The 15,079-nt window shown below is 27.9% G+C and overlaps 2 protein-coding genes and 1 long non-coding RNA gene across 5 annotated transcripts; 2 read left to right on the forward strand and 1 right to left on the reverse strand.

Moving 5' to 3' along the window:
- Positions 1–284: 284 nt before the first annotated feature.
- Positions 285–6,850, forward strand: LOC127288197 (cytospin-A). 3 transcript variants are annotated; one of them, XM_051315520.1, is made up of 10 exons: positions 2,653–3,077; positions 3,351–3,430; positions 3,626–3,985; positions 4,063–4,275; positions 4,344–4,799; positions 4,877–5,315; positions 5,408–5,602; positions 5,671–5,847; positions 5,921–6,306; positions 6,388–6,850. In XM_051315520.1, exons 2-10 carry the CDS (start codon positions 3,428–3,430, stop codon positions 6,475–6,477), a joined length of 2,319 nt encoding a protein of 772 aa, XP_051171477.1. In that variant the 5' UTR covers positions 2,653–3,077; positions 3,351–3,427; the 3' UTR covers positions 6,478–6,850. The 3 variants fall into 3 exon arrangements, with proteins under 3 accessions (XP_051171461.1, XP_051171477.1, XP_051171469.1); XM_051315504.1 differs by lacking the exons at positions 2,653–3,077; positions 3,351–3,430 and adding an exon at positions 285–1,757; XM_051315512.1 differs by lacking the exon at positions 3,351–3,430.
- Positions 6,851–7,176: 326 nt separating this feature from the next.
- On the reverse strand, positions 7,177–12,158 carry LOC127288292 (uncharacterized). Its single transcript, XM_051315668.1, has 5 exons — positions 11,939–12,158; positions 10,524–10,621; positions 10,208–10,412; positions 9,636–10,115; positions 7,177–9,548 (listed from the first exon to the last, which is right to left on the reverse strand). Exons 1-5 carry the CDS (start codon positions 12,012–12,014, stop codon positions 9,424–9,426), a joined length of 984 nt encoding a protein of 327 aa, XP_051171625.1. The 5' UTR covers positions 12,015–12,158; the 3' UTR covers positions 7,177–9,423.
- A 505-nt stretch (positions 12,159–12,663) lies between these two features.
- On the forward strand, positions 12,664–13,927 carry LOC127288330 (uncharacterized). The gene is made up of 2 exons (XR_007844023.1): positions 12,664–13,556; positions 13,787–13,927. It is a non-coding gene; the product is annotated as an uncharacterized LOC127288330 (long non-coding RNA).
- Positions 13,928–15,079: the final 1,152 nt, after the last annotated feature.

Here is a 15,079-nt window from a genome sequence, read left to right on the forward strand (position 1 = left end):
AACCGTTTTTGTATACGGGAAGTGCCTCGCAGCTGTCAAAAGGGGGATTTAAAAACTTCTACATGAAGAAGAAAGAAAGACAGACCTGTTGAAATTCCTTTCATTGAAGTGAGATAAACGTAAAAGCAATGACGTCATTTATTTCCCCGCTCTCGCACTAAGAGTCCCCACACCCTAAAAAACTCTCTCAATCGAGGTAGTATAGCCTTCCTTCCAAGTAAAGGAATCTTGGGTGAGGCTCGGGGCTCGGGGCCCCGTTGATCTTTTCCAAAGAGAGGCCTTTCAGTTACCGATACACCGTTTGTCGATGCGTTTGGTTGTCGTTGACTGATTATTGCTTACGTGTCTCCGCACCGTCCTTTTTTTCAATATGTCGTGTACTGATCAAGTGATTAAAAATGCAATTAAATAAAATTATTCAATTAAAATAAAAAAAAAAAATTTCATGATAGAAAAATAATTTTTTTTTTTTTGAAATTGACAAATTTGTCAGAAATACACAGAATGATTGAAATTTTTGAATATCGTTCTTATCATTTTTCTGACCTCGATCGACCTTCTTCTTATAGAGATGAATTTCTACAGAGACAAATTTTCCCATTTCCCTCATGAAAATTATTGTTCATGTTCAATTAAAGATCCAAGTTGACATAAATAGAGAATTTAAAAACAACAAAAATTGAAATTATTTTCTTATAACCGAGGACAAGAAGTATATAACGGGTTTTTTTTTTTTTTTTTTTTTTTTATTAAGTGAACCAAAAGAAGAGCAGATGTACGCTACTGGATTATATTTAATGGGCGCAACAAGTGGTCGAAGATTCAAACGATTGGTTGCACATGGAGAGCAAAGACACTGGTGGTAGATAATTTTTTTTTTTTTTCTTTCTCAACGAAATGTGTCATAGTTTGGCTTTCACCGCGCTGTCTTACAGAGAGATGACATCCAAGTTTCCTTGTCCCCCTTAATCCGCATAAAATTTTTATAAAAAAAAAAATGTGTAAATTTTCCTCTTGGGAGAATTTTTTTCTTTTCACACAAAAAGTTTTTCATTTGAAAATCGCGTGAAAAATTCTAGAGTCTATCTTATCAGGACTCAACTATCTTTGGAGATGATTCAAATCATCAGATAAGCGAGATTATAAACGTACAGAAACCGAAGAGTAGGGGATAAAAAACCGGAGTAAGTGGACCACGATAAGGTCATAGAAGGGAAGCAAAAAAAAAAAAAATCTCGAGGATTGAAAATCCTTTTCAATTACTGCAAAAAAAAACAAAAATAAGTAATGTGTTTCACTGAGAATTGACAAGAGATCGATTGACAATGATGAAATTCAAGTCGCTGTTTCGCAGAGGACATCATAGCCATCAGTCTCAGCAAAAACAGCCCCATCGTCACCGTAACAACCACAATCAACAACAATTGCAACAGCAACAAGTGGCGCCGCCGACCCAAGCCTCGTCGAGCGGTTCGCCGCACGAGGATATGTGGCTGTCATCATCGTCATCGATGGTGGGCCGTGAAACAGTGCCAACATCGGTCAGTGTCACCGGTACAAATAATACATCACGTAATCAACATTCAATGATGAAAGGAGCGCCCTTGGCAAAGGGCTCCTATGAAAGGATGCAAGAAATTGAACGTGAAAATGGTTTACGTAAGGAACGTTCACATTTTGATGTCAATATACGAAATCCCTCCACTTGTGATCCAAAGAGACTTGATGAGCATCACGCGGAACTTGCGCTACTCAAGGTAAAATAATTATGAAAGTTTGCCGTTATTCCTTTGGAAGTAGTTCTTTTCGCTCCATGATGCACGCGATTTAATGACCGCATTATATATAGATATATATTATTCAACTCGAGGATAGTGTGTTTACATCGTCAGAATTCAATTCTTTTCAAAACTATTTTTCTTTCTCAATTTCAATTATTTTTTTCTCCAATATTGAAAAAAAAACATTTTAAAAAAATCCAAGAATTCAGAAAAATATTCATTGTTAATATTTCTAAAACAGAATTCAAAAAAATATTCTAATATTTCTAAAAGAGAATGATTTATGATGTCTTTGCGTAATATTTAAAGGGACATTGTAATATATTCGTTTTTTTATTATTATATTTAGAAAAATGCAGAGAGATGACTGATTCATGTATAGATATTATTACTTATTGGTATCATTACGCAAATATAAATCCTTGGCATATAATTACGTAAATATTGAAATTGGTATTCAATTTTAATAATTTTATGCCTTAGGTATAATACATCGTAGTTATTTATTTATTATTTTTTTTTTTTTTGCTATTCAATTTTCAAAATAGATGCCAACAAAAAAAATTTGTATAGATACAAAACAAATTTATGGATATAACCTAAGAAAACAGGTAATTTTAAAGCAAAATATATCCTTTAATTAAAATTGTCGACAATTGTCACAAATAATAAAAATAAAAAACATCCTCATAATCTATATACATCTGTCATAAGCTTTAAAAAAAATAATGCTCATTTGTCAATAATATGTTTGCATTTGTTACATAAGCGAAAAAACAGGTAAACAGAGATAATTATTGAATAATTTGTAAATAATGACATTTTTTTAATTAATGTATACATATATATTTAAATTTCTATACTCACTTTTCTGTATGACAACAAAGTAAAAAGGCGGCAATTTCTTTCGTCATTTATTTTGAATTTTTTCATGATTTCATCATTATAATTAATAAAACATTTTTGAAATTATTAAAATTTTCATCTAAACCACAACAATAATTGCAGAACTTGTAAATTCAATTGAGTAAAAATATTAAATTTCAGTATATCACTCGCACACATATCCGTTTTCAACTAAGTTTTTAGAGGTTATGTTAGGTAATTCCGTCGTTTTTTTTTCTGCTGTGGAGACTGCAGCAAAATTCATACAGTGGGGAAATTTGTTCTTAAAACAAAGTGTTCGTGTATTAAAATTAACGTTTAAATGTTGATTAATCGTGTAAAATAAACTTTAAATAATTAGAAGAATTAAAAAAAAAGAACATGTTAAAAAGCAATTTGGATCCATTAATGGTAATGTATACATCATGTAGGTTAGGTTCATTTGTAAATTTTTTTTTTAAAAAAACATTTTGGAAAGATTCTTCTTTTAATAAAATGATATTTGTTTTAGTGAAATTTAAATTAAAATCTTAATATTTGCAAGGTAATTTATTTGGAGAAAAAAAGTTGTACATGTTATAATAGGTCTTAGTATGGATTTTCCAAAGCTTATTAAGTTTACGTTCTCGTTATATAATTATATATTGTATTGTACCCTTGAATTTCACGATTTTTTCTCCGCAGTCTGCAAAAATTTGCAAGCTGATCATTAAAGAGCGCTTTGAATAGCAGAAAATATTGCAAAAATTCATTGGAATTTCATGGTATTTAAGACACGATTTTTTTTCTTTATTTCATTGAATAATATTGTAATCTTTTTGTAAAATGTTATTTACTTGATAATTACTTTTAGTTATTTGAATTTGAAATATAATAATATCTAGTGGTAATTAAAATTAGAAATTCGCATATAAGAGAAAAAGTATTAATTGTATTGTTAATGTTGTGTGTGTATATAGGATCAACATAATTCGGAACTAGAGCGCTTAGCCAGAGAAAACGAAATTCTTCGAGCTCGACTACGAGACGTTTCTCACTCTCCGTTATCCGATTCGGAGAAACAGCAGTTGTTGGATGCGACTAGACCTCATAATTCTGCTCCTGCTTCGATTGTCATTCATCAAGAAGCAGAGAATTGTGTATCTACAAATGTACCACGAGAAAAGAAGGAAAACAGTGGTCCTGAATGGGATAAACGATCATCAGTATCTGAAGTATCCGTTACCTGTCTACAGGACAGGATTCTACAAATGGAAGAGACACATTATTCAACTAATGAAGAATTACAAGCAACTATTCAAGAACTTAGTGATTTGCAAGTAAATACAATCTTTATAGCATTTTATTTTTAATTTTTGTTTTATGAAATTTAATAATTTTTTTTAAAAAATTTTAGGCACAATTATCTGAACTTCAAGCAGACAATGATAGATTAAATGAAGAGAAAGGTGTATTACTTGAATCACTTTGTAGACAAACAGAGAAACTCGAAGATTCTCGTTCTAAAGTTGACACTTTACAAGGACTTCTTCTTCGTGAAGAGCAACCACAAAAATCATGGAAAGGATATAATACAGAACGAGAACAAAAACTCGTTGATCTTCTTAAGGTAATTGTGTCAATATTTTACACATCTTTTCCATAGATTTAAAATTTAAGTAAATTTTCCTTTTTTAGAGTGCTCAAGAAGAACGAGAAAGTCTTTTGGAAAAACAGGAGGAATTGAATTCCGAGTTAAAGAATTTTAGAGCAACTGTCGAAACAATTACTTCGGAAGCTGATAGTTTAACGAAACGTGTTCAATTTCTAGAATCTGCTATTGAGGCTGTAAACATAGAAAAAAAAGTTTTAGATCTTGAATTAACAGAATCGAAACAAGAGGGCGTGAACAAAGGAATTGAGATTAATAGGCTAGCGACACTTTTGGAAAATGCGAGAGCCAAAATAGAGGAACTTGAACAATCGAGACAATTGGAAAATAAAAGTGAGGCAGATGAATTATTGGATGCTGCACGAAAAGAAAAAGACACTTTAGAAACACAGGCCGCAGCACTTCAGGAACAATTAGCACGATCTTATTGTGATCATGACCGATTGAGAGATCAATTTTCACAACTTCAAGAGGAGTACAAGGTTTTTTCTCCTTCTTCTATTTTTTATTTTCAAAATAGTTTTAAATTAAAATAATTACGAAATTTTGTCTCTTTAAGGTGGCGCGTAATAATTCAAAATCTGTAGTCGAGGATTTAGAATACCGATTGAATCAAGTGAAAGACGAACGATTGTCTGTAAATGCAGAATTACAATTGGTACGAGATTCACTTGCCGAACTTCAAGCACAATGTCAACGACATTTAGAAGATAAACGTGAATTGAAAGCGGCTTTAAGTGAATTACAACGACGTGAACGAGAGGCGCAGAATCGTCAGTTTGAATTGGAACGTGCATTGGCTGAAGAACGAAAATTACGACAGGAGGAAAACACCGAATGGGAACAATTTCAAACTGATTTGTTGATGACAGTTCGAGTTGCAAATGATTTTAAAACTGAAGCGCAAACCGAATTGGAACGAGTTGTCATGGAAAATAAAGCTCAACGGGATAAATTACGAGCATTAGAAGCACAATTGGATAAACTTAATGATTCGGGTGAGTTTTTGCAAGAAAATACAAAACTTTTTTCATTTTTATTAAAATATAAGGAAAGTTAGTAAAAAAAAAAAATTAATTTTAATTAATAGCGAATCAAAAGAATACTGTGACGCAAAATTCGAGGTTTCCGACAACACCAACTGAAACGCAACAATGCGTACTGACGAATGTACAACAGGAAATTGCAAGAAGTCGAAAGGCGAATATATCACGACAAGATTCGAGACTTTCAGTGAAATGTTTGATAGAAAGTATAGAAAATGCAACCAAACAAGCGAAAGCTGGTAAATTAATTTTCATTTCAATTTTTTGAAATAATAAAAATTTTTCTAAATTTTCCGCTATTTAACAGGACCAGGAAGTAGGAGTAGCTCTACCTCATCTCTTAATTCTATAGGAACAAATGATGTGATATCTTTGAAGGCTCCACTTCGTGATCAACAACAAATGTCCAATCTTATTTGTCCAACGAATTCTACTAATAATAATAATAAAAATCAATCTCCAAATGGAAAAAAGTCATATCCAGGTAATTGTTTTTCATTTCAAAATCTACAAATTAAAAAAAAAATTACAATTTTAAAAAGTAAAAATTTTTATAGAATCAAAGCCACCGGGACCAGTGGTTTTAAGTCCAAGTCAGTTGCTCGATACGGCAGCTATCAATGCCAAAACAATAGATTTTGTTAGAAGAAATAGTGTTACCGATTTGTCAGATCGTAAGGATCCGCTTTGTGGCCTTGTAAAAAACGGTGGCTCAAGAAGAAATGCACTGCTCAAATGGTGTCAGAACAAAACAATAGGATATCGTAATATCGATATAACAAATTTCAGTAGCTCTTGGAATGATGGACTCGCTCTCTGTGCAATTTTGCATACATATTTACCCGATAAAGTTCCTTATGATTCTTTAACTCCCACTGAAAAGAAACGAAATTTCTCAATTGCATTCGCTGCCGCTGAATGTGTTGGGATACCAACGACTTTGGTAAATTTCAATTTTAAATATTGTAAATTTTTAGAATACAAATTTTTATATTAAATTTTTCTTCTTTTTTTTTTTTTGTAGAATATAGGGGATATGTGCCAATTGGAACGTCCCGACTGGCAGCAGGTTATGACCTATGTGACCAGTATTTATAAGTATTTTGAGACGTGACTTTCCAAAAAAAGAAAGAAGAAAACGAAAAGAAAATTAGGGCATTGCCCTTCGATGCTTCCAGAGAGGAAGATACGTAAAGTCATCTAGTCAACTACACACCGCGCGAACAACTTAACGGAAGTTGAATCTTGATCATTTTTTTTTATATATTTAATAAGTCGCAGACAAAAATTCTTATAGAGTACAAAGTCTGAAAGTTCTTAAAACAAAAAAGGAAAGACGATCGAATCTACATCCTGAATCTCATCAAAGACTTTCTCAGGACTTGATTCATGAGATTTCTAAATATATATATATAATATACGAAACAAATTCGATGTTGTGAATTTTCATAAGCTTCTTTCGCGTGCTTTTAAAAAAAATAAATAAATAAATAAATAACGCATTGTTGATATATTTACGCCACGCTGAAGCTTCTTTTTTTTAGATAAAGAAAAAAGAGAAATGACCGAAGGTATTTTTTTCAAAATAAAGACTACGTTTTTTATAGAAAAAAAAGAGAGAGAGAGAGGCTTATTAATTTGTATACCTTGTGATCTTGAAATAATTTTTATAGGAAATATTTTTTCATAATTAAGAATATTTTGTCTGACAATAAAATTTATCATCTCTACTATAGTGATAAATTAATTTTTAATTAAAATTTTCTATTTTCGATGTAGGAATAAAAAGATTGTTAAATTAGAATGATCAATATATATGTATATATATATAGATGTGAGCAGCTGTTTATTTCTTTATTTGCATAATCAACAAATATGAATTTTTATTATTTAAAATCTAGATGAAGACTTTTGCCAATCCTTCGTTATATACACTAACTATTAAATTCTTTTTAGAATCTCAAAATGTGTACATACTTTTTTTTAATGGAAACAATTGATACACTTAAAATGAAACGAATAATACAGTCTTTATAATTATAATAATAATAATAATAATATGAACAGTCTGTAACTATATTTGATTATAAAAAATCTAACTATTGATAAAAACTATTAATTTCGAAGAAATTATTTACTAGGCACGAAGTACAAAGAAAATTTGAGCTCTTTTTATTTTTATCAACGGCATTCAACAAATATTCAATAGTATTTAAGACACAAAAGTGACAAGCAAAAAAAAAAATCAATTAACAACTTCAGGCCATATTTCTATTTACGTATATGATACGAAATATGATTCGTAATTCAAGTACGCTGATTAATTTATCAAGTTTTTTTTCTCTTAAACAAATGCACAAGTGCTTCACATATTATATTTTCAATAATTTCGAAAACAATTACAAAAAAATTATTTTTTTTTTTTGCTAATTGAACAAATTTCGTTCTTGGAATGTTAATTTCTTTACGTTTAATTTTTAATTTCAGCCAATATATTAAAAATTTATTCATTTTTTTCCTTTTATTATTTTTGAAATAAGTTATTGTGATCAAATTAAAAAAATAAGAATAACAAAGAGTATGCAAAAAATACTTTTTTTTTCATTGTTCAGTTCCCTTGAAACAATTATTGTTTAATCATTTTTTTCTTTTTAACTTGAAAATATTTTTTAATAAAAATTTGCATACTTTATCGGAGAATAATTGAAAATACTAATAAAAGTACAATAATCCAAATAGAGTTTTTTCACGAGAATGAATTTCAAACATGAGTAAAAATTAGAATTTACATTAGTCCAATTATTTTTTTTTTTTCACGCAACATATAAAAAATCTGAATAAGCATATGTAATAGCAATTTTTTTTTCATCCATGCTAACGAAATACACTCAATGACTTTCTGAATATCTTTGATTTCATTAGTCAAAAAGTTTTCCTTCAAAAAATCTACCTAATTTTTTTCTATTATAAATAGCATACCAGTTTTGTCCAAAATGGGACACATTTAACATTTCTTTTTCATTAAACAAATATTTTATAATTTAAGTTCATTAATAATAAATAAATGACGATTCAATTCCAATAGATTCTTTTTTTTTTGAACAGGAGTAAATTTTAAATAAATTTTTAAAATATGTATTTTAAAAATATAAAATAAATATTTTAAAAGAAATTAATGTAAAAAAAATTCATTTAAATGATAAAAATATCATCACAAAAAAATTAATTGTAAATATATTGTACCTACTTCAAAATATCATTCACATTTAGGCAATTTTCTCTCATCTACAATTTTGATATTTCTAACACGGTATTGTTTTTTTTTTTTTTTTCTATTTAGCAAAAAATTCTACATCGAATATTTTTGCAATATTGAGAATATCTTCACAGTATAAAAAACACTCAATTTAATAAATTTCAGTAAAAGATAAAACATCTAAACTTCCTCTAATTTAACAAAATTAATACAGTAAATTCACTTTCAGTTCTGTTGCAGTCATATTATTATATAATATAAAAATCAAGGTTTCAAAATTATTTTTCAAATAACACCCACCACAGCATAGGGTCACATAATAAGAATTAGGAAGGTATTATTCTTCAATATTAATAAATTAATTAAAAAAAAAAAAAAAAAAGTTTTAATAGAAGTGCGTTATTCAAATCAAACGAGTGGCTATTTTTTATTTTTCATCTCTAGAAGCTTGGAAGCGCTCGGAGAGTAAAATAAAAATGAATACTTTTTTTGTGCGAAATTACTTAAATAACTAAATTAATTTCATTATTAGAATATCAATAATTTAACTAATGAAATTTTCAAAAAAAAAAGAAAACAAGTTTTCGTAAAATGAGTAGAGTATTTTTACGGCCTTCTCTTTTGACTTTTGTAAAAAATTGCAAAAACTACAATCTTACATTTCGCAATAGAAAAATTGAACGAATAAATTGAAAAGTGAAAAATGCTATCTACCAAACTCTAATAATGGAACTGAAATTTTGACATTTTATCCAAATCGCAATAGTTTAATTTTTTTTTTTGGAATTAGTACCTATTTTTCATTTAAACTCGTTCTATCGCATCGTTCGCTTCTCCATTGGCAGCTATTTTATATTTCCTTTGCGGTTGATTAAACATCGTTTGCAATGGTACATGTAATAATTCTACGACTTGAATAAAATTCGGCTCTGAAACATTAGAAAGAATTTTTTATTTTTATTAATTTACAATTATATTTTTCATATATGATGAAAAAAATAAAATAAATATCTCACCATTTTCCGATGTTATAAATCCATGTCTAATCATAAAATCCAAAGCAACTGGAACGGATGTTGTTTTAAATTTTGGCGAGAGAACAAGTTCCAAGCATTCTTGAACTGGTAAAAGTTCAAATGTTTCAACTTCACCATCACCATTTTTTGGCTTAAAATCAAGTGGCAATTCTAAATCATATATAAATTCTGTATTTGGAAATAATCCTCTTTCACATTCAAAAAATACAGAGACACATCCTGCACTTTTTAATTTGGAAATCAAATTTTTCGGAATTCCAGCTTCCTCGCCAGCTTCTTTAACAGCAGTTTCATGAATACCAAAACCAACACTTAAACCACCGCTGACAAAATTATCCCAATAACTTGGCCACGTTTGTTTAGTTGAGCTTCGCTTTTGTACCCAAATTGAAAGTCCTTTTACAGGATCCATTACATATCCATTAATATCGACGCCATATTTTCGAATTCCAAATAAACCTATTTAAAAAATTTTTAATTAAAAATAATTTTCAATATTTGAAAAAATATTTAAAATGTTTCAAAATAAATTCTTTTTAAATATCACTTACAAGTTGCAGAACGATCCATTTTAAATAAAGGTGGGGTATTAAATTGAGTTCGAACATCATAATATTCTTCTCGCCAACCTCGCAAAGTGACGAACTTTCCTCCTTCCTTCCATTTCCTTAAAACTTGATCAACCCTTTCACTCCGTTCTGTGTAATCTCTAAAGGCAGGATTCAGTTGAACGTATTCTGGTTGAACTTGAAATACCTGGTAATTAGAATTAAATGGCATCAAGTCATTTTAACAATAAAAAAAATACATTGTTTTCAAAATTACAGGATATCATTTATAATTCTTTTTTTTTCCCCACTTTATTACCTGGGGATATTTTAAAAGTTCTTTCATCACATCCGGCCTCACAAGTCCCACTTGTTGCCCATCGACGACAAATGCTCTGCATTCACCTGAATGGAATCCTAAAACATTTTTTTTTCTTTTGTAATTTCACAATTATTTCTCACAATAAAATAATTAATTAAAAGAAAATTTTTTCTTTTAAATTCAATTAAAAATTATATATTATAAATATTTAATTATAAAGAAAAAAAATATTAAATATAGAATAAATTATAATACTAATAAAGAACAAATTCAAAAACTAAAATTATTTTCACAAATTTATGCTAAATAGTAAATTGTAATAAATTTTATATTCTGAATTTCCAACTAAAGCTTTCTCTATAGTATATCAGTATGCGTCATGTAGAATATATTTCTTTCACGTGATTACGACACATGATATAGGAAATTGTTCCTTGATTAAGAAATACTGTATATTAAAATAGTAAAAAAAAAAAATAAATTTTTTTAATATTTCAAATTTTGCATAAAATCCACTAGTTATTACATTAAAAAAATAGAAATAATAGAAACTAAAATATAATGGTTTATTTCATATCTTATCTATCTTGAAAAAGACAGTTATAAGATAACAAGTAAACAAAGCGCCTATTTCAATAGAAAAAAAACTGTTGCAATAATAATAAAAAAAATTTTGTTTATAAAAATGATAAGAAATATTAAAATTTCGTTATTTTTTATAACATCTATTAAATTCGAATTAATATTACATATAAATCAAATTTTTTTTTATCGTTATGCCAAAAAGAAATTTAATTGATAAAAGAGAAGAAATGTTTACAAACAAAATTCAAACAAACCACGAGGCAAGATTATAAAACTACAGAAAAGTAATTTATATTCTACAATTAATATTCAAGTTAAGAATTATTTTCATATATGTAGATAACATACAAAGACAAGGTAATTATTTTGTATACCTTTCATATACAAATTTAACAATTGAGCATCTGCCATTTGACAGATGCATTTTTCCCCCCACCTTCTATTTGATTACAAAACCGCAAATGAAAATACCACAAAGCTACTAATTATCGCATTTAAAAGAAATTTAAAAAAAATTATCTAAACTGTATAAAAAAAATTTCATTTTATAAATAAAATATGTCACTTGTCAAATATGTTTTTGTCTATAGCGTTAGCTTGAAAAGCAGAATATTTAAAAATATCAAAAGAAAAACATAAAATTTTCTACTAAACAAATTAAAATACAAAAAAAATAGAAAATATACGACACGTCATTGTTTAAAATCGATATTTTGGTGCACAGCTATCAGAAAGTCAGGGTTTTTTCATTTATAGTGCAAAAAAGATGCATGGCGAAGGAGTTTGCGATCGATATCCACCCTTGCGGGTTGAGCGTTTTGTCTTACCTGACAAGTAGAAGCAATTACATTTTTTAGCTAATGATAATAAACGCGATGTTGATTCCTTAGCAGTAGCGGTCATGGTGTTTTACTTTTGTCAACTGATTCTAGCAACAAAAGTTAAGAGAAAGCACAACACAGCGTGTTAAATATTATCCGGCTGAATGCACAATAAAGACTTTTTAGCAGCCGACATAACAAGAACATGACAAGAACCTAGCGACAACAAAAATATGAAAGCGCTCATGTGTTAGCTTGAAGAACTAAAAATTAAAGGCTTGTTTTCAAAATTTTTGAAGCAACAAATTTTATTTAAATTTAAAAAAAAAATAGAAGTAATATTATTTTATTAAAAATATTCTGCCTCTTTTGTATTTTCTAATATTTACAAATGAAATCGATTCATTGTCTTCGCGAATGTTAACAATTTATTTTATTTCGATTGTGTTATTTTCAATAATATTCATTGATATTTATACTATGAATAATAAAAATATTAAAAAATATTTTTAAAATTAAATATAGCCCCCTCGTTAACAAAAGCGAACTGCTGTGCTTCTTCCACTAGTGTGCAGTATTTACGTGGAGTCTCGCCCCCCACTCCGGTCCACTTCAGCCAATGAGAGAGCGTTGTGGCAGAAAGTGGGGGTAACGACTGACCTGTCTCACTCAGCCACATATAAATACTGCACAGCGGGTGAAAACTTCAGTTCAACGTCGTTTCTGGAAGGGGGAGGATCTCTACGTCAAAAATTTTTAATTAACAATTTTCTAGGATTTTGCATTCCAGTGTATTGAATTGATGAATAATCATGATTAGAACGACAAATCGTTAAATAGTTTCCTATTTTATTCACTTAGTCTACAAATAACTTTATAACTTCCGAATGTAAATTATTTTCCTATGGAGCTTTTTATATTTTTTTTTACTCTCCCTTCCAGAAAATTTACTTAAAATTAAAAGTATTTCGGTATTATATAGTAAAAATGGTTAAAATAGTCATTGTCTGAGTGTGAGTGTGGTAAATGAAAAGTGAAGAAAGGTGTCTAGAATATTATGTGAATGTGATGCTAGAAAAAATGTATTGAATATTTTTGGTTTCTTTTTAAATATTAGTTTTTTTTATTAATTTAATGTGTCGTATGGTTAGGTGAAAAGTATTTTTTATAACTAGAAAGTTATATAGCTTCGGAATTGTTTAGTAAAACTTATGTATGTCTGAAGTTTCTCAAAAGTGACGCAAGATGGCTACTTTTACATTGTAGTTCTTGCAGTTAACCGGTCCCAATATTTTTTAATTTTATTATTATTACGCGTTGTGTATTGTCGAGTGTCTTTAAAATTGCTTTTTTTGCCGTTAATATTAATAAAACTAATAAGTGCCGGTGTGAATATATATTCGTAATTTTATAGTGAACTAATTCTTATACATTTCAACAATCGTTTAAATAAAATGAAAAATAGTGTGTTTCAGTTGTTGCGTAAATAATATAGTGCAAACAAATAGTGGAGTGTTTAAAAGTGTTTGTGTTGTGTGTGCTTATTCCTAAAGGATTATAATGTTCGAGTTTGTAGCGGAGCAGCTCCTGGAGGAGATCTTGTATAGCTGAGTCGCAGTTAATTGTAAGAATAATAATTCTTTTTTCGAATTATGAAAAATAATTTAACTACAACTTTAATTTCAATAACCAATTGATTAAATTTATTTTTTCACATTTAATTATTTATTTTAATTTATAATTGCTGTCTCTGAACATAAATATTTAACTTCAATGAATCCAATAATTATAAAACAATTTAAAAAAAATTATTTGATTAATTATTAATATTTTTATTTTTTTTGTATTTTTCAGTATATGAAGAAAAGTGTAAAGAAAATTGGAAAGGAGTATGAGCAGAGAATGCGCGACGCTAGGAAAGCTCTTTCGGTTCTGAAGATTGAGGAGGAACAAGTGCGGCGCATATACATAATCTCAACGAAGGATCCGCGATCGGTGAGTTTCTTTTTTATTAAACAATATAGTGACGCTGTTGATATACATTATTATTTCTGTATTATAATAAATATATAGACATAATATTATAAATATTAATTTTTGTTTCAATAAAAATTAATATTTATTATATCAACTTTCACTTGAAGTTCTGAAGAATGCTTTCATTTTTTTTAATTAAATATAAATAAATCGAGTTTAAAAATAAAAAATTAAACTACAAAGAAGATTTTTTATATTAAACGGAATATTTTGTTTACATTGTTGTAAATTCAATAAAATTAAACTGAATTAAAATTAATTGTAATTTACAATTAATTATAAATTAAATTAAATTTGATTATTTCAATATTCATCAGAACTTCAAGTCTATATTATGAATGTATGTACCTATATATTATTTATTGGTGTAAATGAGAATTAGGGTTTTTTTTTAGTATACAGGTGTAGGTAGGCAGATTTTTTTGTGTATGTGAATGAAAATCGTTATTACTCCCAAAAATAGGTAGGAAAGTCGGGATCGTTATTTTTCTGAAAAATAGGTAGGGAAATCGGAATCAATTTTGCGTTTAAATGTATGTGAGTTGTTTTAGGTCACTATATTGTTCAGTAATTTTATATTGGGGATTTTTTTAAATGTTTTGTATATATGTATGTCTAATTATTACTTTCAGATGATTCATCGGTGAGATAAAATTTTTTTCTATTTTTATTAATCTTATTTTTTCTTTCAGAAACATTATTTTGTTCTATATTTTATAATTTATTACATTATTTATACGTATATACCTAAAATATCAAAAATTTGAAAAAAAATTCATTTATTTGTTTGTTTATACAAAAAAATTCGATAATCACATAATCGCGATATATTTAATTTTACATTTTACATTATAACTAAAGCTAAAAATAAATTAATACATTTTGAAATAAATAAATAACAGGTTTTATATTTAAATCTAATAATATATTTATTTTTATTCTCCAAATGGCTACAGTTTAAAGTATACAAATGTCATATATTTTTGACAATCAAAATTTTTCAATTTTTGAAAAATAACTAGTCATTAAAATATGAAAAAAATCTTTAAATAAGAATATAATATATGAGAACAATGAATAGTTTCGATTTAACATTCCACTAAAAAGGGA

The sequence above is a fragment of the Leptopilina boulardi genome, unplaced genomic scaffold (assembly GCF_019393585.1).
Source record: "Leptopilina boulardi isolate dan_hultmark-lab unplaced genomic scaffold, ZJU_Lbou_2.1 LbouV2_123, whole genome shotgun sequence".
Classification (NCBI taxonomy): Eukaryota; Metazoa; Arthropoda; class Insecta; order Hymenoptera; family Figitidae; genus Leptopilina; species Leptopilina boulardi.